Source organism: Plectropomus leopardus, chromosome 20 (assembly GCF_008729295.1).
Source record: "Plectropomus leopardus isolate mb chromosome 20, YSFRI_Pleo_2.0, whole genome shotgun sequence".
NCBI lineage: Eukaryota > Metazoa > Chordata > Actinopteri > Perciformes > Serranidae > Plectropomus > Plectropomus leopardus.
In genome coordinates this window covers 3,215,770-3,239,845 of record NC_056482.1, presented here as the reverse complement: position 1 = coordinate 3,239,845, position 24,076 = coordinate 3,215,770, and the positions used below count along the sequence as shown (strand labels likewise).

At 40.3% G+C, this 24,076-nt stretch overlaps 1 protein-coding gene across 1 annotated transcript in view; it reads right to left on the bottom strand.

Moving 5' to 3' along the window:
- The window catches only part of dcc (DCC netrin 1 receptor), a 239,664-nt gene that overhangs the window by 153,134 nt on the left and 62,454 nt on the right, over positions 1-24,076 (bottom strand). Inside the window, exons 5-6 of the mRNA XM_042509652.1 lie at positions 20,317-20,471; positions 18,308-18,428 (exon numbers count right to left, since the gene is read on the bottom strand). Of these exons, the coding sequence (XP_042365586.1) occupies positions 18,308-18,428; positions 20,317-20,471 (276 nt within the window). The remainder of the gene's footprint in view (positions 1-18,307; positions 18,429-20,316; positions 20,472-24,076) is intronic.

The window sequence follows — 24,076 nt, the reverse complement described above, 5'->3', positions numbered from 1 at the left end:
AAACATTAAACTTTTGTTGCGCTTTGGCCTTTTGTTCACGACAATGGCATTTTGGGGGCCTGAGAATGCTAACATTTGAAACCAGGTTCCAGAGTGTAGTGTCTTAAAAAGGCAGCTTCTGACACTGTGTAAACTAGCAATGCGTGGATGCTGTGAGAACGTTGCTGTCATGGCTGCATTTCGCACATGTGCGTTGTGTCCTTTGTTGGTGTGTCATTGTATATGACATGTATATTACAGTATTTGAGGTTGTTTGTGTGGATCCGTGTACACAAAGATCGTTCTCACAGTCTTACCTGAGAATGCAAATTCTTTTTAAAAATGCAATAGAAACACTTTTCTATTTTAACACTTCAGCAGTGCAGTATGTAGGATTTAGTGGCATCTAGCGGCAAGATTGCACGAAGTTGAGGCCACGTTTAGATGAGAATGGCAATACTTAAAATAGAAAAGACATATTTAAAAGGTAACTTGGTATTTTTCAACATGAAAACTATTTTTTCATGTATTTGTGTCTAAGAGGCCAATGGGAAGAGCAGTTTTGGAAACTGGTCCAGTATTGAGGCAATGTAACAGGCAATGTAATGACTATGGGCACTGGGCGCTTTCAATTTATGTCCACTAAAAGTACTTTTTTTCGTCACTGACAGGCTTGGATTGTTATTCTAAGAATCTGACAACATTGTGGAAAGGATGGCAACATAAACATAGCATTTTGTTGTACTTTGTTACCTTTTTGTTTAGCCAGAAACAAAAAGGTAACAATGGGTAAATTAATGGTTTATTTCAATCAAACCAGAATTGCTGATTGTTAGTACAGTGGAAAGAGGTACCAAAACAGCTCTTGCAGGTTTTATTTTGCTTGACTTTGAAAGAAGTGTGTTTTACAGTGATAAAATTATTGTTTATTGAAATGAAGTCTGGTGGGTTTAGAAATTGCAATTTTAGGACTGTTTCTGGTGAAATAGAAAGGATGTTTATCTTTCACAAAAGATCTATCTCTGTAGGGATCCTTTCCACAATGTTGTCAGAGACCGAGAATAACAATCTGTCCTGTCAGTGGCAAAAACAAGCACTTTTAGTGGGCATACATTGAAAGTGCCCAATGCTCCTAATCATTACATTGCAGCCTGTTTTCCGGGGCTGGCTTGCTCAATACTGGACCGATTTCCAAAACTGTTGCTCCCTGGCCTCTTAGACACACATACATGAAAAAAATAGGTGGTTGCATTGCAGCCTGTTTTGAACCTGCCAGCTGCAGTGGAAGCTCAAAACTGGAACAATTTTTAAAAAAGGTTGTTCCTATTATAGACACGAAAACATGGGAAAATAGAGTACAGACTGAAATACCAAAGTTATCACACATGATAAAGCAGCTGAAGAGCTGTCCTCGCACTTCACATCTATTGTTTGAAGCATTGTTTTGTGGCCACACTGGACAAAGAATGGTGCAATAGACAAAAGCTGGGGGCTGAATTACTAAAACTGTGCCTCTGGCCAAAGAAATAATTTTCATTTGTAACGCTATCAACTGAATGCATCCTTTTATGTGCCGGTGCCTCACTCTGACTGAGCATGTAAATGAGCATAAGCTACAGTCGCCCAGGAATTATCAACTGCCCCGTACAAATGAGCATGAATTGCAGCTTTCGGATATTAATCCACCACCTTGTGTAAACGAGCACAAGCTGGATGTGTCCAGAAATTATCCGCTGCCCTGTATAAATGAGAGAAAAGCTGCGGTCATCCAGGAATCACCACCTGCTCTGTCTAAATGAGCACAAGATGCAGCCGTTCAGGAGTTATTTACTGAGCAGCAGACACCAAGGGATCACCCACTGCCCTGTATTAACGAGTCCGAGCTGCAGGTGTCCGGGAATTATCCACTGCCCTGCTTAAATGAGCAAAGGCTGTGATGGATGAACCTCTAGAGCTACAGGGAGCAATTGAACTGTGTCAAATTTGAAAAGACTGAGATTTTAGAGCATGCCTTTTGTTTTTTCTCTGCAACATCAAAAAAATTAGGCAAATAAGAGTACTGTACTGAAACGTGTTTTTGTGAGATTTTATGTACTTTTACATCCCATCGAAATGTACACAAGAACTGTTGAGTGGCCCTTTAACCCTCTCAAACCTGGATCTACTTCACTTTTCTTCTTTCAGATGACTTTCACAAGTATTTAAACCTTTGACCCTATGAACATTGGTTTGAGTTCTTTCAGAAACATAAGAAAAAAAGGCAATTAACAAATTGCAAGAAATTAGTAGATTTAGAAAAAAATATATGTGGGGAAATAAAAGGGGAAAAAGGGGGAAATGTTTAGAGAAAAAAATACAAAAGTTAGGGAAAAATGTCTTAAAATATTACTATAAAAAAGAAAAAGAAAAACACGTGGGGATTTAAAAATAAAAAAGCTAGGGAAAAAGCTGGGGAAAAATGTATAGGGGAAAAAAATAAAAAAGCGAGGGGAAAAATGTGAAGGTGGAAAAGAAATAATGGATAGGGAAAAAATGTTTAGGGAAAAAAGGAAAAAGCCATGTAAAAGCAATATTGACAAGAAAATCTAAAATTATGTTACAAATTGTTTACATTTTAACCACTTTTTCTGGATCATGTCCTTTTAACCTTCTTTTACACAATTTTTCTTAACATAATTTTAGGTATTTTTTTCTTTTTCTTTTTTTTTTTTTTTTTTTTTTTTTTTTTTTACTAATTTCTAGCTATTTTTTCATTTCTTATTTTTTGAAAGAAAGGGTTAAAACTCTTGTGCATCTGGTGTTTTTAGAGTGAAATATATATTTTTATGCCTAACATTTCCTAGGGTTCTTATTTCTTTGACCAGAGGGATTCATTCAATAGGTGAAGAGGACACACACGTACACACACATACAAACACACACACACACTTCCTCTTTCTTCCTCCTCCTGCTGAGTGATGATGAAGGGGCTGATGGAAAGGTGTTTCATCACAAAGGGGATCAATGTTGGAAGTGACAACACACACCCATAAAAACACACATACACACATACACACTCACACACACACACACAGCCATCCACACAGAGCAGGGTGACACATTTAGGTGTAGGTGGTGAGGTACAAACCTCCAACCTCTAACCAATCGATAGGCGAGGACACGCACACACACGTACAAACACAGACTATATGGATGACCTTCCACTTTCTCCAATCGATGGAGGCCGACGCCGCAGAAACACGGGTGCTATGAGAGGAGAGAAGATAAATATTTCCTTCTCATTCTCCATCTCTCCCTCTCTTCTTTGTGGGTCTTTATGCAGAGTGAGAGATGAGGTGAGTGATGTGGAAAAATGATTATGAGAAAAAGTGGGGGTTTAAAACCAAACTAAAGCAGGGAACAACACCAAACCATTAAAAATAAATAAAGCTAATTTAATAAAACAAACGATAATGGTCAGCTGCTTTAATCACCTCACTGCAGAGGGCATCCCTCACTTTCCTGATATGCTTTTAACATATCAGTTTTGTTGTGCTGCATTCAGATGCCTTTTACAAGCATTTAAAACTACAGAACCTGAGAACATTGGTTTGATTTCTTTTGAAAACGTGGGAAAAAGGCATTGAGCAATGTGACCAGAAAATTGCAAAAAGAAAAAAAAATGTAAAAGGTGTCAGAGAAATGATTTAAAAATTAGTTGTGAGGAGATTATTAGATATTATCCAAAAGAAAAAAAGAAAAAGAAAAATGTTTGACAGCCAATTCATGCATCCGCATTCAATGGGGCTGCTCGCGGTCGGTCAGACGGGTGTTTTGGCGGGAAATTGTGGACATTTATGGATGCAGGGTCACACTGTCCTGTTAGCTGTGAAAAATAATAATGGTAAAACCCTTTACCAAGACATCGCTGCTTGTCCAGCTGGGATCGTAACTCCAAAAGCGGATATTTTAAGCCAAAATGTGATCTTTTTTTCTAACCATAACCAAGTGTTTTCTGTGCACATGTTGACCACAGCGGTTAAAATGTAAACTTTCAACAAATCCACTAAATAATAATGTGCAAATGTTAAGCGTGATTTGCAGAAATGCACAATGCCAACACTTTTTCTGTTAATTGGGTCGAATAAAAACAGTATTTGTGTTAAAAAGAGAGCAACAGTTATGTTTATAGCTATTCCTAACTATTGCTGAAGCCATCTGCAGTCTTATTCTCAGGTACATGTGCCTACACGATGTTTTGGAAAACACCAAATCCAGAAGGACGATACTGACCCGAGAACTGAGGTTAACAATACAGTGTGCAGCATTTTAGTTTCCTCCTTTGGGACTGATGAAAACATGTGAGGGTGGATCACTGCCTGTGTTTGTGTGAAATCATTATTTTCTGATTCTGATTTATTTCTGTCAGTGTTATCTAAAACAATAACAGATGAAAAATATAAAATTCTAATCTTGGCTGAGTCAGATCCGTTTGGTTTTGAAACAAAATATATTGTGACAAATGTATGTGCATTGGATTTACTTAATTTTATTCTCTATATACATATATCCACTTAGTTTGAATCTCAAAGGCTGCTGTGACTCTCCGTCTGCCTTTCTGTCTCTCTCCATATCAAACAGGTGTTATTGAGCTGAATTTCATTAAATCCGTCCTCTCCAGGTGCCTTGAAGTCGTTCCTGGGCGTCGCCGGGTCGCCGCTCGCTGCGGATTGAAATGACACTCAGCAGACAGATCGCTGCTGTGTCTTGATTTGTTTTGTTGTTTTGGAGGAGGGGGAGAGACTCAGAGCAGCACCTGTCTGTCACTAAAAACCTGTCTGTCAGGAGGAACAGGGACGTGAAGGGGAGGAGTAAGGCATGGAGGACAAGGGGAAGGAGAATGAGGAGGTTGAGAAGGGAAGGAAGAAATACAGAAGATGAAGACAAGGTGAGAAAGAAAAAGTGACTAATAGGAGGAGGAAAATAAGAGGGAGGAGGACAAAGTGAAGGAGTTTTGCAGAGAAACATTTTGTATACTTAAAAGAAAATGTCATCCAGGTGCTGATGTATACTACAGCATCTTGTTCTGAATATTTCCACCTGATATTGTGGAATTATGACTTTCTGTTCATTCTTTTTTCATAATAATGTTATCATCTTATAGCGTACAGTGTGTCTAAATGTAAATATAATGTAGAGCTGTGACACTCAACTTTCAATCCCACAGGCCAAATCTGGGCCCTGACAACAAAAATAAAGCGTGATTCACACTGGGAATTATTTTTGTAGTTTTAGAATATACAAGGTGCCAGAGTGCATAAAAAGCATAAAAATTGAGCTTGTTTACCAAAAAAAGTGCTAGTAAAGGATCCACGCACACCCCAACAGAGGTCCTAGCTAAGACCCTAATGTCCTAAAATCCTATAAACATCCTGAAATCCTTGAAATGTTGTAAAATCCTGCAAATCTTAAAATCCTAGAAATGACCTCAAATCCTGGAAACGTCATAAAATCCTAGAAATGTTCTAAAATCCTAGGGATGTCCTTAAATCCTATAACCATATTGAAATCCTAGCAATGTCCAAAAGTCCCAGAAATGTCCTAGAAACTGAGAAATGTCCTAAAATCCTAGAAACATACAAAAATCTGAGACATGCTCTCAAATCCTAGATATGTTTTCAATTCCTAGAAACGTCCAAAAATATCAGGAATGTGCTAAAATCCTAGAAAACTCCTAAAATCACATAAATGTCCTAAAATCTGTTCTAAAATCCTAGAAACATTCTTAAATCCTAGAAATATTGTATAACCAGAGAGATATCCTAGAAATGTCTTAAAATTCTAAAATTGTCCAAAAATCCTAGAAATGTACTAAAATCCTGTAAACATGTGTGGGGCTGCTGCTGCCCCCTGACCTCCTGTGTGGATTGAAGTTGAATATTACTGCTGTGGAGTAAAACTAACTTTCACAAATGAGTTCATCTGGAAGGGCAGCTCTATCTGTTTTCTTATGTGCATTTTCCAAATGGAAATGGCCACTGCGCTGTTAGCATAAAGCAGTAACAGGTTTACAGTGTTGATAATAAGAAGAATCCCTGAAAGGGATTGTATGAGGTACTCATCCACAGTCGGTGGAATGTTTTCACCACTTTACCTTAAGACAGTCCTCTCTGACAGGGAACTAAAGCCGTTATATTCTGCCAGACTCCTTCACAGAACAACAAAGAGCTGCTGGTGCTCCACTGCCTGTATCTTTTAGTTAGTTTGTGTTAACACATCATTCTGAAAGAAGCCTTGGCTCAGTCATGCAGAGGCACATCCGGGGGGGTTTGGGAAGTGATATACAGCAACTTCATCATACAGAAACCTTTGTTAGGTCATGTGGGAAAATGTTTTCAAAAGAGCTTAGGAAAATATATTTTGGGTGATACAAAGTCAAGTTGCTAGTCAAGCTGCAGTTACACAGTTACAGTTTATATTCATGTCTGCGTAAATGTGGATGCTTCATGCGTACTCCACCCCGGCAGCACAGAAGATCTAGTTTCAAGGTGGACACCCGAGATTAGGGTCACCAGTTCACTATCTGACCAAATGTCTCTTTTCCTGTTCCTGATTTATGACGTAATGGCGCAAAGTGTATTTTCTGAAGAACATTAAGATGTCACAGTGAAGTTGACCTTTGACCTTTTGGATATAAAATGAGCATATAAAGTCTTGAGTCTTGGCTAAAAGCATGTTTTGTGAGTTTACAGTGACCTTTATCTTCAATCACAACATTCAAAATAGCTCATTCTTGAGTTCAAGTGGATGTCTGTGCTAAATGTGAAGAACGTGTTTTTGAGATATCACGTTCAAGAAATTGAGATGGGCCAAGGTCACTTTGACCTTTGACTGACAAAATGTACTTAGTTTACAGTGTTCTTGAGATATCCTGTTTAAAAGAATAAGTATGACAAGGTCAAAGTGATCTTGACCTCTGACCTTGACCTTGGACCACTAAAATGTAATCAATGTACGGTTTAGTCCAAGTGAACATCTGTGCCAAATTTTAAGGAATACCCCCTAAAGGCATTCTTGAGATATTTAGTTCACAAGATTGAAAAATACACGGTTACAGTGATCTTGACCTTAGACCCATGATCATCAAAATCTAATCAGTCCATCATTGAGCCCCTATGGATGTTTGTGCCAAATTTGAAGAAACTTTCTCAAGGTTTTTTTGAGATATTGAGTCTGCTTGTGAATAATCTGTAATTAACATAAGTTAACATTTAAATGTATAATGGCATTAATGTAGGCTGTATTTACTGATTGTTTTCATACTGCTCAGAAATGCTTATCAGCAGTATGTAAACAGACAGTTTGGAGCTGACAGTGAACACTGCATTCAGAGGCTAACTTCCTCTAAAGTTTTTTTCTAATTCAGGCATTGAGCATGAATGCAGCATCGTAGCAGACATATCGATCAGTGTGGAGGGTCAACTGGATTCACACACAATGGAAGGCAAACACAAACAAATACTTAGCCCTCAGAGTGGGCAAACCAAACACATGATTATCTTTTGGATGTTAGTATATGTGGTTTCTTATCTCCATATAATTTATGAATATGGGATTGTCAAACACTTGATCGATTTCTCAGTTATTATGTAAACAGCAAAGAGATGCAGCGAGTGAGAGTGAAAAGTGAGGTGAGGGATGTTTTCATGTTTTGTATTGGGTGTTTTTGGTCAAATAAAATTGTTCGTATGGTCATAAAACACACACACACACACACTGTTCTTAGTTCTTTCGCTCTTAGGCAAACACGTTACATGTATCTCTACCTGTCTCACACACACACACACACACACACACACACTCATCTGGTCCTCATAGGATAGAGAATGGGAGAGGAGGCTACGATCACCATGGCAACAGACAGAGACTCCCACACCCCCACCCTTCTACACGCACTCCTGTTGTCGGGTGGGGGTAGAGTAAAGTGTGTGTGTAGGTGTGTGTGAGTCAGTGTGTGTGTGTGTGTGTGTGTACAGAGTGCGGAGGTGACAGAGTAAAAGCATTTCTCTGTGTGTGAGAGATAAGGTACGTGTGTGTGTGTGTGTGTGTGTGTGTTCGTGTGTGTTTGATGGGTTTGCTAAGGTCAGACGCTCACTGTGGAATACAAATCTGTCATGGCTGACACACTTCCTCCTCTCTCTCTTACTCGCCCTGCCCTTCGCTTGACCCTCCCGTCGCTTACTCTCTTTTTTTTCCTCTTCTTCTCTCTCTCTCCATCCATCCACATCCTCCCTCTATCTTCTCTACAGAACTATGTTGGCTGATTTCATTTCATCTCTCCTCCTTCTCTGTTTTCATGTTCTCTTTCCTTCTTCCTCCTCCCCTCTTTTTTTATTCTCTCTCTCACTGTCTCCATCCATCCTAATCCTCCCTCTACCTCTTCTCTCGCAGCAGCCTGAAAATGATCTCGGATGACTATCACTCTCTCTCGCTTCTCTCTTTCTTTCTGCAGATGTCACCACCACTTCTGTTAGTGGTGTTCAAATAGAAGAAGAGAGTGCAAAAAAAAAGTCATTTAAAAAAAAAAAAGAAAACACTTCATTTGACAGGGGTAGAACAGAAAATAAGAGAAAAACTACTTTTTTAATCAGATTATATTTGTTTTTTTATGTCTCAACATGGATTGTTATCCTCCTTCGCTTTTCTTTATTGATTTTTTATGTTTATTTTTTGTTATATACTATACAACAGTAAGTCTGACATTCTGGCCTCCTCCCCAGACAGCTGAAACGTTGCCATGGAGTCAGTGACTTAGCTTTGGGCTACAACCTGCTTCTTCAGGCTATATTTGTACATTTTGGCAAATTGGCACCAGTAAAAGCTACTCTCAGTTGCTTTTCGTGGACGTACCGACCACTATCACTAAATTACTTTAAACCAATCAAGTTGAACTTATAGTTTACATCCATGTTTGTGAAAACACGGATGCTTCACACATTAACTCAGTAACTGACCAAATGTCTCCCCCTCTGATCCCAAGATATGACATTAGCTAATGGCCAGAACACTTTTTTTTGCATTATGATTTCACATTAATTACATTTGGATACAAAATGCCATCACTTCATCATTACATCCTTTTAGACATTTCTATTAAATTTTGTCAACAGTAGCCCATGAATTCTTGACTTAAAGACAAAAATATGTTTTGTGAGATCACAGTGACCTTGACCTTTCACCTCTGTCCACCAAATTTAAAACTGTTCACTGTTGAGTCCAAGAGGACATTTGTGCCAAATATGAGGAAACTCAATCAAGGACTTCTTGAGATATTGTGTTCACAACGATGATTTCATCATTAGGACAGGAATTCTTGAGTTGGGGCAAAAAAAAAAAAACATGTTTTGTAAGGTACCAGTAAGCTTTGACTACCAAAATCTAATCAGTTCAATCTTGTATCCAAGTGGATCTTTGCACCAAATGTGAGGAAATCCCCCAAAGATGTACTTGAGATACTGCATTCACGAGAATGACTCAGACAAAGTCACAGACAAGGTCATAATTCTGCAAAAACACTTTTCTGGCTATAACTCAATGTCATATCGCAGAAACAGAAGAGGAGACATTTGGTCTAAAATGTGAGACTAATCTTGGGTTTCCCCATTGAAACTATGCAGTTGGGGGGAAGAAGTCCATGTTTTCACAGACGTGTATTAAAAATGTAACCTGACCGGTGCAAGGAGGCATACAACCACAAGGCAGTAATTCTACTATTTTTTTAAAAAATGCTTTTACAGAGCATCTATCAAAGACTTGGCTTATCAAAAATATGGATAATGCTCTTGGAAACATCATTAATTCTAACATGATTATAGGTTTGGTATGTAGCAATTTACTGTCCACAGCACTTCAATCTACCATAATTATGGAAAGCACAATAAACAATTTCATTTTCAATTTCAAAATGATTCCACATAATCTGTGTTTTGTAACTGGTAGATGAAAATGTATGAGCCCAACAGGAGTCCAACTATGAAATAATCATCAAGCTATAATGACCCGCGGATTGGTAAAACAAAATGACACGTCCATGCCAAAAAGACAGAGAGATAAATCAAATGAAAACAGAATGACTGCGGCTCGCACGCCAATGTGTGAAAACACAGGAGAGTGGTTTTCTATCAGGGCTGACAACAGGAGGATAAAACACTGAGGTCCAATAAAAAACGCCTCCATGTTCACAGCAGAAAGACAGCAGGCTGACGAGCGGCTGCAAATTACTCAAAGAGGGAGGAGGAATGGAAGGAAACAAGAAGGAAAATACAAACATAGATGGACAGAAGGAGAGATGAGAAGAATTATAGAAAAAAGGAAGCAATTAGAAAAAGAAGAGAGGGAACAATTTAAGTCTCAAAAACAACAAGGGCATATGGAATAAAGCAAAATGTACAGAGCAACAAAATACATGAACAAGAAAGGAAGCAATGCAGGAAACAAACACGGAAACAATGGAGGAACAATGAAAAGAAACTTTAACCCTTTGAAACCTTAGCAAATTGGCTAAATTTATTTCAAACACATGGGAAGAAGGCAATAAAACACAAAAGTAAAAATTACCCAAAAATTTGCAAGAAATTATTAAAAAGTCCAAGAAAATTACCTGAAAATAAAAAAGTGAAAAACAGAAATGGCCTAAAAGATGTGTATAAAAAATTCTTTTAATTCTGTCACATAGTTATGTAAATTTGATCATTATAAATATGTTTTTTCCCTTTTTTCCCCTAGACATTTTCCCCTAGCTTTTTAAAATGATTTTCGAAATCCACTACTTCCTTGCAGTTTGTGCAACATTTCTTACATAGTTACTCATTGCCTTTTTTTCACACATTTTTGAAAGAATTCACAACAATTTGCTAAGAGTTTAAAGGTTTAAATACACTCACACACACACACACACACACACACACACACACACACAGTGTACATGTGTGTCCTGACCTTCAAGCATTCATAACACCTTATAAATTTGCAAGTCAGACCTTTACACACATACATACACACACACACACACACACACACACACACACACACACACACTTATTGTTTGAAGCTGAACTGAAGTAAATATTGAAAGTGTTTATATCACTTCTTGTAGCATTTTTGCCCTGAATAAATCATCCTGTCTCATTTTCTGACTGACGAGATAAAAGGAGCAGAAGGACGGGACGGAGGAATGAGAGGAATAAAAAGGGGAGTGACGGAGAAATACTCCTCAGCTGTCCGACATGAGAGAGAAAAAAGGACGAGGATGAACGGATAGATTGAAACTAATGGAGGGGAAAAGAAAAGACTGACACATGAAAGAGAAAGCGGGGGTTCAGGAGGAGGACAGGACGAGACCACAGACAGACATCAGATCAGTGGGTTTTAACCCTGGTCCAGCTCTCAGATCAGATCCAGACCAGGATTTCAGTGAAACCGCACTGCAGCGGGGGCAAGAGAGGACTGAGGAGACTGTAAAACAGAGAGCGAGAGAGAGAGAGATGGGGGTAATGTCTTTCACTCATGTATGAATATTAACACACCATCAACCTCTCACTACGTCTTTCTCACACACACACTGATTCATCATAATGAACATATGAAATGACTGGTTGAAATGTTCTAAACCAGAAAAAAAAGAAATAAATAAAACTGTGCACTAGTAAAATGGAAATAAGAAAATACATCTTTAGTTTGCTCTAATTAGTTGTTTTTTGTGAGTGGGAAGCCAGTGAGGGATTACATTTCTTGCCAAAAGGAGGAAAACAGAAAGACAAAAAAAAATCTATATGAGATGTCAGGACCCCAGTGTGTGTGAGCACCACCACCTGCACGTGTTCTGCATTAATGAAACCTCTCAGCTCCACTCTGTGTGTCTGTGTGTGTGAGTGTGAGTGTGAGTGTGTGTGCACGCACAATGGCACTTTACCTGAGAGAAAGATGTATTTGTGTAAAGGCCCGTTAGAGAGATTTTTAAGTACGTAAGTGAGAGAACAAACCTATTATGCGTGTGTGTGTGTGTGTGTGTGTGTGTGTGTGTGTGTGTGAAGAGTCACTCCAAGAATCAAGAGGCCTGGCATCGTCAAGGGTAACAAGGTGCTATGCTGACAATCGCGCACACACACATACACGCCCGCCGCGATTTCTCGTGGGAATGTCTGATTGGCCGCTGTGAGCCTGCTGGGATGCTCGGTTCCCGTGGCGATAGTAACCAGGCGATAACACCAACCATCTGACCCTCTTAATGTCTGTGTGTGTGTGTGTGTGTGTGTGTGTGGTGTGTGTGTGTGTGTGTGTGTGTGTGTGTGTGTGCATGTGTGTTGCCATCTGCGCTGCTGGCTCAGGGGAGAAGCAGCACACTGAACGGTGATTAAAGCAGAGACAAAGAAAGAAAGAAAGAGAAAGAAAGAAAGAAAGGCCGGGTCAGATGATGACAGCAGGCTACAGGTGACAGCAGTTAGTCAGTTGGTCAGTTACTATGATAGCAAACAGTGACTTAGTTGAACTAGTTGGCTGTTAACAAGGATGTCTGTCACTTAGCTAATAAGTTGGTCAGTCTGTCAGTTACTCAGTAAGTCACGTAATTACTTAGTTAATTTATTAGCTTATGAGTACTGAGATGTTTCTCAGTATTTGACATAGGCTATCTGTTTTTCCGTACATTGTAAGTTAAAATTACACACGCCCGTGTCACTCTGCACACAAAATGCACTTTTCAGAATCAAGCTTTTAAAAAGTATTATACGTTAATATTATTTACTGCTTTCATTGAGTCAATTTTTTAACCAACATCAGTCCTAATCATGAATATTAAATATTAATTTAGTTTCAGAAACACTTTAAATACAAGGTTTTTGTCATAATGCCACTATGTGGTTTTCAGTTTTAAATATACTGCATTGACTTTGACTGTGACTGTTCCTAGTGGAAATAGCATGTATTTTCTCCATATGTCAAATATGGTAAAAAAAAAAAAAAAAGTACATCATCAGGCGGAAAATAGTAAAAATGACAAATTCCAAGTCAAAAGCCCAGAATGCCAGCCAGAAATAACACAATGCATGTTTTTTTTATGCTTTGATGGCTGTGGGATCAAAAATTGCAGTTTGAATGGGTTTCAGTTATGCATGTTTCGCACTCAACAGTATGAATGTAACAATTCTGTTTCCACAGTGTATTTTAAAGTTATTGGAAATTCACTTAATGAACAAAAATGTTGCAAAAATGTATGCCATATGCATGAACACAGCCAAAATTATCAAAAACTGAAAGACGAAAAGTGTGCAAAGTGCACCAAACAGCCCCTAAGAGTTAATTAGTCGACTCACCAGTGTGCTAGTTCATCTGTGAGTCAGATGTTCAGTAAGTATGTCACAGTTTTTTGGCTGGTCACTTAAGAACTTAAGAACTTCTGTTCATCGGCTGGGAAGATATCAGGCTATACCAGTCATTCAGTTAGTTATTTGGTTGGTTAGCTAGTTGGCTACTTAGCTGTAGAGCATTATTTGTCCAGAGATTTCTTTTATTCCACAACAGATTATTAAATACATGCCCTGACATGTGGGCTAAATTGTAAATATTCCATGAGATTACTCAAAATAATGTTATATTGATATTTTAGGTTTTTATTGTGAAATGAGGAGGTGTTGTGCAGATAACCCCTTATTTTAACTTCACAAATTAGGCATTCCTTTTCCACTTTCAAAGCCAACGACAGAGGGCGTCCAATAAAAGTTCAATCACAATGACGCCCACTTGAAATCACTTTCAGGTAAGACACGGCGTTCAAGCAAATAAAACAAAAAACAAATAAAGTAATCCCTGAAAGTAATTTTTAAAGACATGACTGTATTCAGAATACCACCAATTTAGACTGTAACCAAAATGGAAAACAGTTATATTTAGTAATATTTTGTTTTTTAATGCCATTACTTGTATTCCGTTACTCCTAAACCCTTGTGGTTTTTAGTGGTCAAAGGGTTAGCTTGTCACTTAGCGGAGTATTTGTTTTGACATTCTCTGTTTAACACGATCACTTTTTTCACATACTGATTCACTCAACTGTTCTTTGTCTGTCTGTCATGATAAACAAATGTTTCAAAGTAAAGGCTGATGTTTCAAAGTAAAAGCATTCGAGGGGGGGGGGGGGGGGGGGGGGGGGGGGGGTATTCAGCCTTTTCTTTGGCTGCGAGGCTTTTTAATGTGAAGGCAGAAGTGATTTTGCACTAGCAGCAAACACCAGCATCTGGAATTTCATTATTGAATACGGATATAACTGAATATGGATGATCCTACAGACTCCAGGATCACAACCACAATAATATACAGTGTGAATATAACTCCACTCAAAGGCCCTCGCCCTACACACACACACACACACACACACACACACACACACACACACACACACACACACACACACACGCACACACACACAGAGCCGCTGGTCCATTTAGATGCAGAGTGACTCCATCTTGCTGACTCAGATGTTCTGCAGACTGGCTGAGCGTCTTCATACCCCTATATGTGTGTGTGTGTGTGTGTGTGTGTGTGTGTGTGTGTGTGTGCATCAGATGGTAGTAACTGCTGTCAGACCACATGACTAACTGAATTTTTAGCCCCGACACAAACAACAACACAGCACAACAAACAATGAGTTCGCCAGAACCAGACACCTCCTGCTGTTCCCTCAGCTGTGACTCAGTCTGACTGAAACATAAACTGAACATGAGAGCTCAGCACTCACTGAATCACTGCATAATGTAAGAGCTCAACTACTGAAGGTCCAGTGTGTGGGATTTAGGGGGATTTATTGGCAGAAAGAGCATATGGTATAATAAGTGTGTTTTCTGTAGTGTATAACACCTGAAAATAAGAATTGTTGTGATTCTGTCATCTTAAAATGATCTGTTTATGTCTACAAAGGGACAAAACTAAAGTGCTCCTAATAACCATTTGTTTTGTGTTAAATTATAATATCTCTTTGACTCTAATAAAAAGAAATAATGTTGTTTTGAATTGCTCTCATACAATTTAAAGTCTGTATTATTGTTTTTGTTTTATTTTGGGTTTTTTTTGTATTTTAAATTGTTTCAAATATGATACTAAAATTATCATCTTCATTGTTTTAAAATGAACCGTATGTCTGCTCAATGTACTTTATAATGTCAAAAATGATAAAAAAAGAATAGAAATTTACATAGGGGGCATGTTCTTGTCCACGGAGATTGCCATGTTGCACCGCCATATGTCTACAGTAGCCCAGAATGAACAAACCAAACACTAGATCTAGATATGGCCTTTTGCATTTTCACATTGATCACATTGATCAGTTAGAAGTGACCTTAGAGACCCGTGTGAACCCAAAAGTCAACAGTGAGTTATTTTAAGTTATGTCATGTCAAATCACATCTTTACACTACAACACCCAACCATGATTCAAATCTAACCTTACGAGTAGGGGCACTCCTTCGTAAGATATCCCACAAACCATTGCATGAGAATATGTTGCTTAAGTAACTTTTTATTGCCTTTACTTGCAGTGATGACTTCTATATCTGAATATCTCAATAGCACATAAGTACAACTTAAATAACTTTGACTTTAGTATCATGTAACGATGGTTCCCCTATAATAACTTGTAATCATCACTCAGTTAACCCTTAAAGACTGAGACAGCCACCCACGGCTAAAAATAACTACCATTCTTAATTGTTTAATTAGTTTTGAATCGCCAGTCCTTTCAACATGATTTTAAAAATCATGTAAAGTGGAGAATTTTAGCTTTCCAATGATATCACATATGTCCAGAGGCTCCACAGTGAACGTGGTTACATCGTCAGATTCTGCAGCATTGATTTGCCAGGGAAAGCCACAGTCCTCTGAGCCAAACAGCAAGGGTTGTGAAGACGGTTGGTCATTTACTCCAGCAATCAACACTGGCTTTAGTGTTGCAATTATGACTTCAATAAATGTATTGTGATGTCCATAACTACAATCTACAATCCTAACTAAACACGGACAATTACAGTTCCATTTTTAAAAAGACTTTTACACTCCACAAAGACTCAATGCTCATAATATACCTGAGCGCCTCCCCTAATAGAGTGCCCTGGAGCTGACGTTTTTCTGTTGGCTGATAGAGAAGTCAGTCACCTTGGTTCCTTCGTCAAAAAACCTGTGGGATTTTGCCGTTAAATTTTGGATCATTGCAGAAAATAAGGTCTGTGGCAAAAAAAAAAATGTTCACGACACTTTTTGTTCAATGAGATAATCTTCACAAATGAAAACCAATTTCATGATTTTATCGCCAGAAGTTAGGCTGTAAACAAACAAACCTGTAAAGCTGTGTCTAGCACCGCTTGGCATGATAACATTCTATAGTCTCATTTAGCCACTTGTTAGCAACCACCTTTGTCAAGACAATTAAAACTACAAAGTTCACAGTGGCATATTTAGTGACTCAGATTACAACATGAAAATCTCTTAAGGTAGAACAGCAGACCTCAGCAGACCTCATTTCAGGCTTTTAACTGAAAACCCTCTCAAGAAATTCATTGACTTTGAGACGAGAGCTGAAATGTCAGCACTCATGTCAGACTCATCTTCAGGTTTTAGGACTCATTCGTAAGTGCACGCTGTTGCCAGAGATAAAAACTAATGATTGAGATTTACTTCATATGCTTTTGAATTGCTCTCTCAGAAATTATTTGGAAATGTGTTCCGAATCACGTCAGATATACTAAAAAACTACACCACAATAAAACCAACCATACCATAATATAAAAAAATGCTTCATATTACTCACAACCACAGATAGGAAAAAGTGCACTCCACAAGAGTGGAACTTCTTCCGTTGCAGATGTAATGGATAAATAAATTAACATCCTAAAGTACACCTGAGAAGAGCTTGTACCAGCAACGTATAGAAATATACAGGGCTCTTTAATGGCCCTATTATCATCGTTATACCTCCTTGGCTTGTGATTTAATATGGAAACATGTCCCCCTTTTCTCTTATTTTCTAGTTAACACTGTTATACTTAATCAGCATACATAAGGACCTCATTCCTAACTCAACAGAATTTTCTTTTTTTAGCATTCCAAACAAGGGTGAAATTTCTGCCTTTGCAGGACTTTGGGTGAGAGGTGCTGGGGCTTTTTTGTTTGTATTTCTGTTTGTCTGTCTTATTTGTATTTTGCTTCACTAAAAACACCTTAAATTAAAAAAAAAAAACCTCCTGTACCAGATTTTCTCGACTCATTAGAAGATGAATCATAATTATGCGACGCGTGTGCTATGATTAAACAGAGCTGAACATCCGTCAAGATTTGTTTTTCAATTTGTTTTTTACTAATTCATGCTCCTCTTATTGCAATGAAATTACTGTGATTAATTCATTTAATTCTTATCAATTCTTATAATTTATTTGTGCGTGATGATGAGTAATGTGTGCTATTAGATTTATTTATTTGCTTTCAGTATTGACAGCTGCTAGGCTATTCATCATTAGAGGAAATGTGCCAAATGTCTGTCCTTTGCTAAATGTTATTTCCGCTGGTCGGTTTTCGGCTTTAAAATATCAAGCCGGATTGCTCTAATAACTGTCTGATTGCTCATGTACGTTGCAATTTATTCATTAGAATCCAATAGGAACATTTCAAAACAACTGATGATGCAAAGGACGACCTGAGCTTTGTCAAAGAAGAGATTCTTTTATCTCTGCTGTGATTAAATGTCTACACTTTATTATTAAAGCTGGCAGATTTAATATTGTAAACTGTCTTTGCTGTCAGAACAAAGTACTGCCTGAACTTACACCTCGTAGCAGGTAATTCATCATTTGCACAGAATTATGAATGTTCAGTTAGCAGCAGCCACAGTGGCTGAATGTTTCTATCTGTATGCTGATGAGCGGGAGATTGTAAAAACTAACAGCGAGGCTGATTTCAGGCTGTCAGACACTAATCTGCTCTTCGTCACGCTGAATCAAACACAACTGAGTTTAGACTTAACCAAGACTCTCTTCACACTTTAAACAGGTATTATTGATTCACAAGACTGCAACACAAAGCGAGAAAAAGAAAGAAACAAACGGACAGAAATTTTGCAAATCAAGTGATGTCACAGGACAGCGAGGTCAGAGAGGAGATCAGGTCATGACAGGAATGAAAACAACAGGTGATGGCAGCAGGTTGTTTATAACAATCAGAAGCCAGAGGGACATCACATGTGTCAGCTCTGTGTGTGTGTGTGTGTGTGTGTGTGTGTGTGTGTCTGTGTGTGTTTCTTTGTGTGTGTTCCTACCTGGCTCTCGGAGAAGCAGCTGAGCCATCGCCTGTGAGCTTCCGGCTGAGTTTTCAGCCACACACTGATAAAATCCTTCATCCGACTTCACCAGACCCAAAATCTGCAGGTTACTGCCGTCCTGTGTAACACAAACACACATGTCAAAAAATGCTTTCAAATATACAATTAAGTCTGGTTTAGACCGATATACAAATGAGAAAATATTAACTCTATGAAACCTGGCTCAGTATCACTTTTTTGCCTTTTACTTGTATTATACCTTTGGACTCTGAGCAAATAAGTTTGATTTCTTTGGAAAACATAAAAAAGGCTAGGAGCAACTTGACAAGAATTGTCCTGCAATTTGCAAGTAATTAGTAATTTTGATTTTATTATTTTATTTTATTATCTTTTTTAAGAAAAAATGTCTATAACTGAGGTGTATTCTAAATGATCGTAATTATGCTTTTTATTCTTATAATTTACTTTTTCTTTTTTTTTTACTTTTCTTTTTTTTGTCAGCTTGTTGTTGCTTTTTAGGCAACCCGTAATTTTTGTACATTTTCACAAATTTTTTGCTAATTTTTGGGTCATTTCTTAAATTGCTCATTGCATTCTTCACGTGTTCAAAGAAATCACATTAATTTGCCCAGGTTTCACAGGGTTAATAAAACCGTCAACCACCTGTGAGAGAGTTGAGGGGCATGTGTGTGTGTGTGTGTGTGTGTGTGTGTGTGTGTGTGTGTGTGTGTGTGTGTGTGTGTGTGCGTGTGTGTGTGTGTGTGTGTGTCTGTGTGCGTGTCTGCACATGTGTTATCTTTTAATAGTGTTAGATAATTGGATAAGAGATGTTACTGTAAACAATATCCAGATTATCAGATTATGTCTTGATGTCAGATTAAGAGTCATGTGATCTTCACCACTCTGCTGCTCTCACTTTCTCTTTTTAACACAAATACTGTTCTCTACTCATCTCTCTACTGTGGATTTTTTAAAAATCCAGCTGATTCTCTTTTGCTTTTTCTTCAATCACTAATAATACACCATGAATGAAACACTTCCTGTAGATGCTAGACAGTTAAAGTCTGTGAGTTTGGACCAAATTGATGACTGCCCTCTGTAATTTTGGCACTGCACTGCATTTTCGCATCAATGCTGAGTGCTGAATGGCAGTCTGACCTTTAATTGAACTCTATTAGCTTTCTATTTATTCATGTATTTTAGTCTGCCTGACTTCTCACATCCATAAAATAATGACCGTGGCAGAGAGTTTTGGGCTGTATTTGATTTTTAACACTTCTTGTACACAAAATGCCCTTTTCAAAATCAGGCTACAAAAAATAATACATTAATATGATGTCAAATTTCAAATATTCATTAATTTTCAGAATTTTAACCCTTAAAATGTCAGGTTTTTTGTTATGATGCCATGATGCATGTATTTTCTTCACATACCAAATATTGTAAAAATTATGTCATCAGGTGGAAAATTGTAAAAATAACATATTCCAAGGCAAAAGCCCAGAATGACACCTAGAAATAATACAAAGCATGTTTTTATGCTTTGATGGCTGTGGGATCAAAAATTGCAGTTTGGACGGGTTTCAGTGGAGCATTTTTTACACTTAACAGTCTGAATGTACAAATTTAGTTTCCACAGTGTATTTTAAAGTTATTGTAGGAGCTGAGCAGGAAATTCCAAAATGAAACAAAAATACACAAAGGCAAGACTCTGCCCCTCCATTCTGCAATTGCACCTTTTATACAAAATGGCAAGGCGGCATAATGGCGTGATATTCTGACCTTGAACAGGCAGTGTAAAAGGAGCAGCACACAGTAGAGAGTTGGAGAGATGATGGCGGCTACACCCTGCGTCACTGTGCATAAACAACTGTAGATATGGTTATTTTTACTGTCACAGAGTGTCTCCACATGTAGACTTGAGGGGGGTGTACTTTCCATATTTGGGATGTAAATATAGAGAATATGTGCATGTGTATATAGTTTCTGAGTTCAGCGTGACTCACCACTATCTGGAAGTAGTCGCTGGGGATGACTTCCTCTCCGTTCTTCATCCAGCGGACAGTTGGTGGCGGGTTTCCTGTCACAGCGCACTCCAGCTCGATGTCCGTGGACTCGTAGGCGTACGTGTTGGTCGGGTAGTTCAGGAACTGAGGAGGCACTGCAGAAAGAAAAGAAACAACACAGCACATAAACAACAGAGGAACACTTGAACGCCTCCTCCTCTTCTTCTCTTCCTCTCTGCTGGTATGTCGTAGCCAAACACTGAATCAGTTCCAGTGTTGTTACTGTGATTCACATTAGCAACTTTCTGCAACTAACTTATTTAATTACAAACTAATTAACACAGTTACAAAGTCAGTCCTCAGCTCATTACTTCATTCAAATATTTAAGGATTTCTGTTCACCTGTTACAAAACAATGACTCCAGCTAATGTGACTGAAATAGTACACTGAAAATAAACAATTATTTAATCTATTTAATCTTCATTAAACTCTCTGTATGATTTTTATGTTGAAGCAAAGACTACTTTTACATAATGCACTATTTCATATTCCCCACACAGTTAACCCCTTGAAACATGGAGCAACATCACTTTTCTTGTGCTGCTTTCAGACACCTTTCACAAGCATTTAAACCTTTGAAATTTGAGAAATTTGCCTCAAGTTCTTTCAAAACTATGGATAAAAGACAATGAATGCTTTGGTAAGAAATATTCTACAAATTACAAGAAATAAGTAGATTACATAAATTATAAAAAGAAAAAAAATGTGTCGGGAACAAAAAAACCTATTTATACATTTCATCCATCCATCCATCCATCCATCCATTTTCTTCCGCTTATCCGGGGTCAGGTCACGGGGGCAGCAGCCTAAGCAGGGAAACCCAGACTTCCCTCTCCCCGGCCACTTCGTCCAGCTCTTCCCGGGGGACCCCAAGGCGTTCCCAGGCCAGCTGTGAGACGTAGTCTCTCCAGCGTGTCCTGGGTCTTCCCAGGGGCCTCCTACCGGTGGGACGTGCCCTGAACACCTCACCACGGAGGCGTCCTGGAGGCATCCTAATTAGATGCCCGAGCCACCTCATCTGGCTCTTCTCAACGCGGAGGAGCAGCGGCTCTACTCCGAGCTCCTCCCGGATGACCGAGCTTCTCACCCTATCTCTAAGGGAGAGCCCAGCCACCCTACGGAGGAAACTCATTTTGGCCGCTTGTACCCGTGATCTTGTTCTTTCGGTCACTACCCAAAGCTCGTGACCATAGGTGAGGGCAGGAACGAAGATCGACCGGTAAATCGAGAGCTTTGCCTTTCGGCTCAGCTCCCTCTTCACCACGACAGACCGGCGCAGAGTCCGCATTACTGCAGACGCTGCACCGATCCGCCTGTCGATCTCCCGTTCCATCCTTCCCTCACTCGTGAACAAGACCCCGAGGTACTTAAACTCCTCCACTTGGGGCAGGACTTCGTGCCCGATCCGGAGGGGGCACGCTACCCTTTTCCGGCTGAGAACCATGGTCTCGGATTTGGGGGTGCTGATTCTCATCCCAGCCGCTTCACACTTGGCTGCGAACCGATCCAGTGAGAGCTGAAGGTCAAGGCCCGATGAAGCCAACAGGACCACATCATCTGCAAAGAGCAGGGACCCAATCCTGAGGTCACCAAACCGGACCCCCTCAACACCCTGACTGCGCCTAGAAATTCTGTCCATAAAAAACAGAATCGGTGACAAAGGGCAGCCCTGGCGGAGTCCAACCCTCACCGGAAACGAGTTCAACTTACTGCCGGCAATGCGGACCAAGCTCCGGCACCGGTCATACAGGGAACGGACAGCCCGTATCAGGGAGTCCGAAACCCCATATTCCCGGAGAACCCCCCACAGGACACTCCCCGAGGGACGCGGTCGAATGCCTTCTCCAAGTCCACAAAGCACATGTGGACTGGTTGGGCAAACTCCCACGCACCCTCAAGGATCCTGCCAAGGGTCCAGAGCTGGTCCACAGTTCCACGACCAGGGCGAAAACCGCATTGCTCCTCCTGAATCCGGGGTTCGACTATCCGGCGGACCCTCCTCTCTAGTACCCCCAAATAGACCTTACCAGGGAGGCTGAGGAGTGTGATCCCCCTGTTGTTGGAACACACCCTCCGGTCCCCCTTCTTAAAAAGAGGGACCACCACCCCGGTCTGCCAGTCCAAGGGCACTGCCCCCGATGTCCACACAATGTTGCAGAGTCGCGTCAGCCACGACAGCCCCACAACATCCAGGGCTTTGAGGAACTCCGGGCGGACCTCATCCACCCCCGGGGCCCTGCCACCGAGGAGCTTTTTGACCACCTCAGTAACCTCAGCCCCAGAGATAGAGGAGCCCACCCCCGAGTCCCCAGGCCCTACTTCCCCAACGGAAGGCGTGTCGGTGGGATTGAGGAGGTCTTCGAAGTATTCCTTCCACCGATCCACAACGTCCCGAGTCGAAGTCAGCAGCGCCCCGTCGCCACCATACACAGTGTTGACGGAGCACTGCTTCCCCCTCCTGAGACGCCGGATGTGGTCCAGAACCTCTTCGAAGCCGTCCGGAAGTCGTTTTCCATGGCCTCGCCGAACTCCTACCACGCCCGGGTTTTTGCCTCGGCGACCGCCGCCGCCGCACTCCGCTTGGCCAGTCGGTACCTGTCTGCTGCCTCCGGAGTCCCACAGGCCAAGAAGGCCCGATAGGACTCCTTCTTCAGCTTGACGGCACCCCTTACCGCCGGTGTCCACCAGTGGGTTCGGGTGTTGCCGCCCCGACAGGCACCAACCACCTTACGGCCACAGCACCGGTCGGCCGCCTTAGCAATGGAGGCACGGAACACGGCCCACTTGGACTCAATGTCCCCCGCCTCCCCGGGGACATGGTCGAAGCTCTCCCGGAGGTGGGAGTTGAAGCTCCTTCTGACGGGAGACTCTGCCAGACGTTCCCAGCAGACCCTCACAATGCGTTTGGGTCTGCCAGGTCTGACCGGTGTCCTCCCCCACCATCGGAGCCAACTCACCACCAGGTGGTGATCGGTTGACAGCTCCGCCCCTCTCTTCACCCGAGTGTCCAAGACATACGGCCGCAAGTCCAACGATACGACTACAAAGTCAATCATTGAACTGCGGTCTAGGGTGTCCTGATGCCAAGTACGCATATGGACACCCTTATGCTTGAACATGGTGTTCGTTATGGACAATCTGTGGCGAGCACAGAAGTCCAATAACAAAACACCACTCGGGTTCAGATCGGGGGGGCCATTCCTCCCGATCACGCCCCTCCAGGTCTCACTGTCGTTGCCAACGTGAGCGTTGAAGTCCCCCAGCAGAACGAGGGAGTCCCCAGAAGGAGCACCCTCCAGCACCCCCTCTAAGGACTCCAAAAAGGGTGGATACTCTGAACTGCTGTTTGGACCATAGGCACAAACAACAGTCAGGATCCGTCCCCCAACCCGAAGGCGGAGGGAGGCTACCCTCTCATTCACCGGGGTAAACTCCAACGTACAGGCACCGAGCTGGGGGGCAATAAGTATTATTATACATTTCATAATTACATATCTAAAATTATGTTAAAATTATTTTTTACTTTAATCACATGTTGTTTAACTTTCTATTTTTTTAATGTATATATTTATTTTTGTTTTGTTTTGTTTTGTTTTTGTTTTTTTTCCCGGTCATTTTCTTGTTCTCTTTTTTTCTTTATTTTCTCTTGTTTTCTTTAATTTCTGCTTTTTTTGCTCATTGCCTTTTTCTCATGTTTTT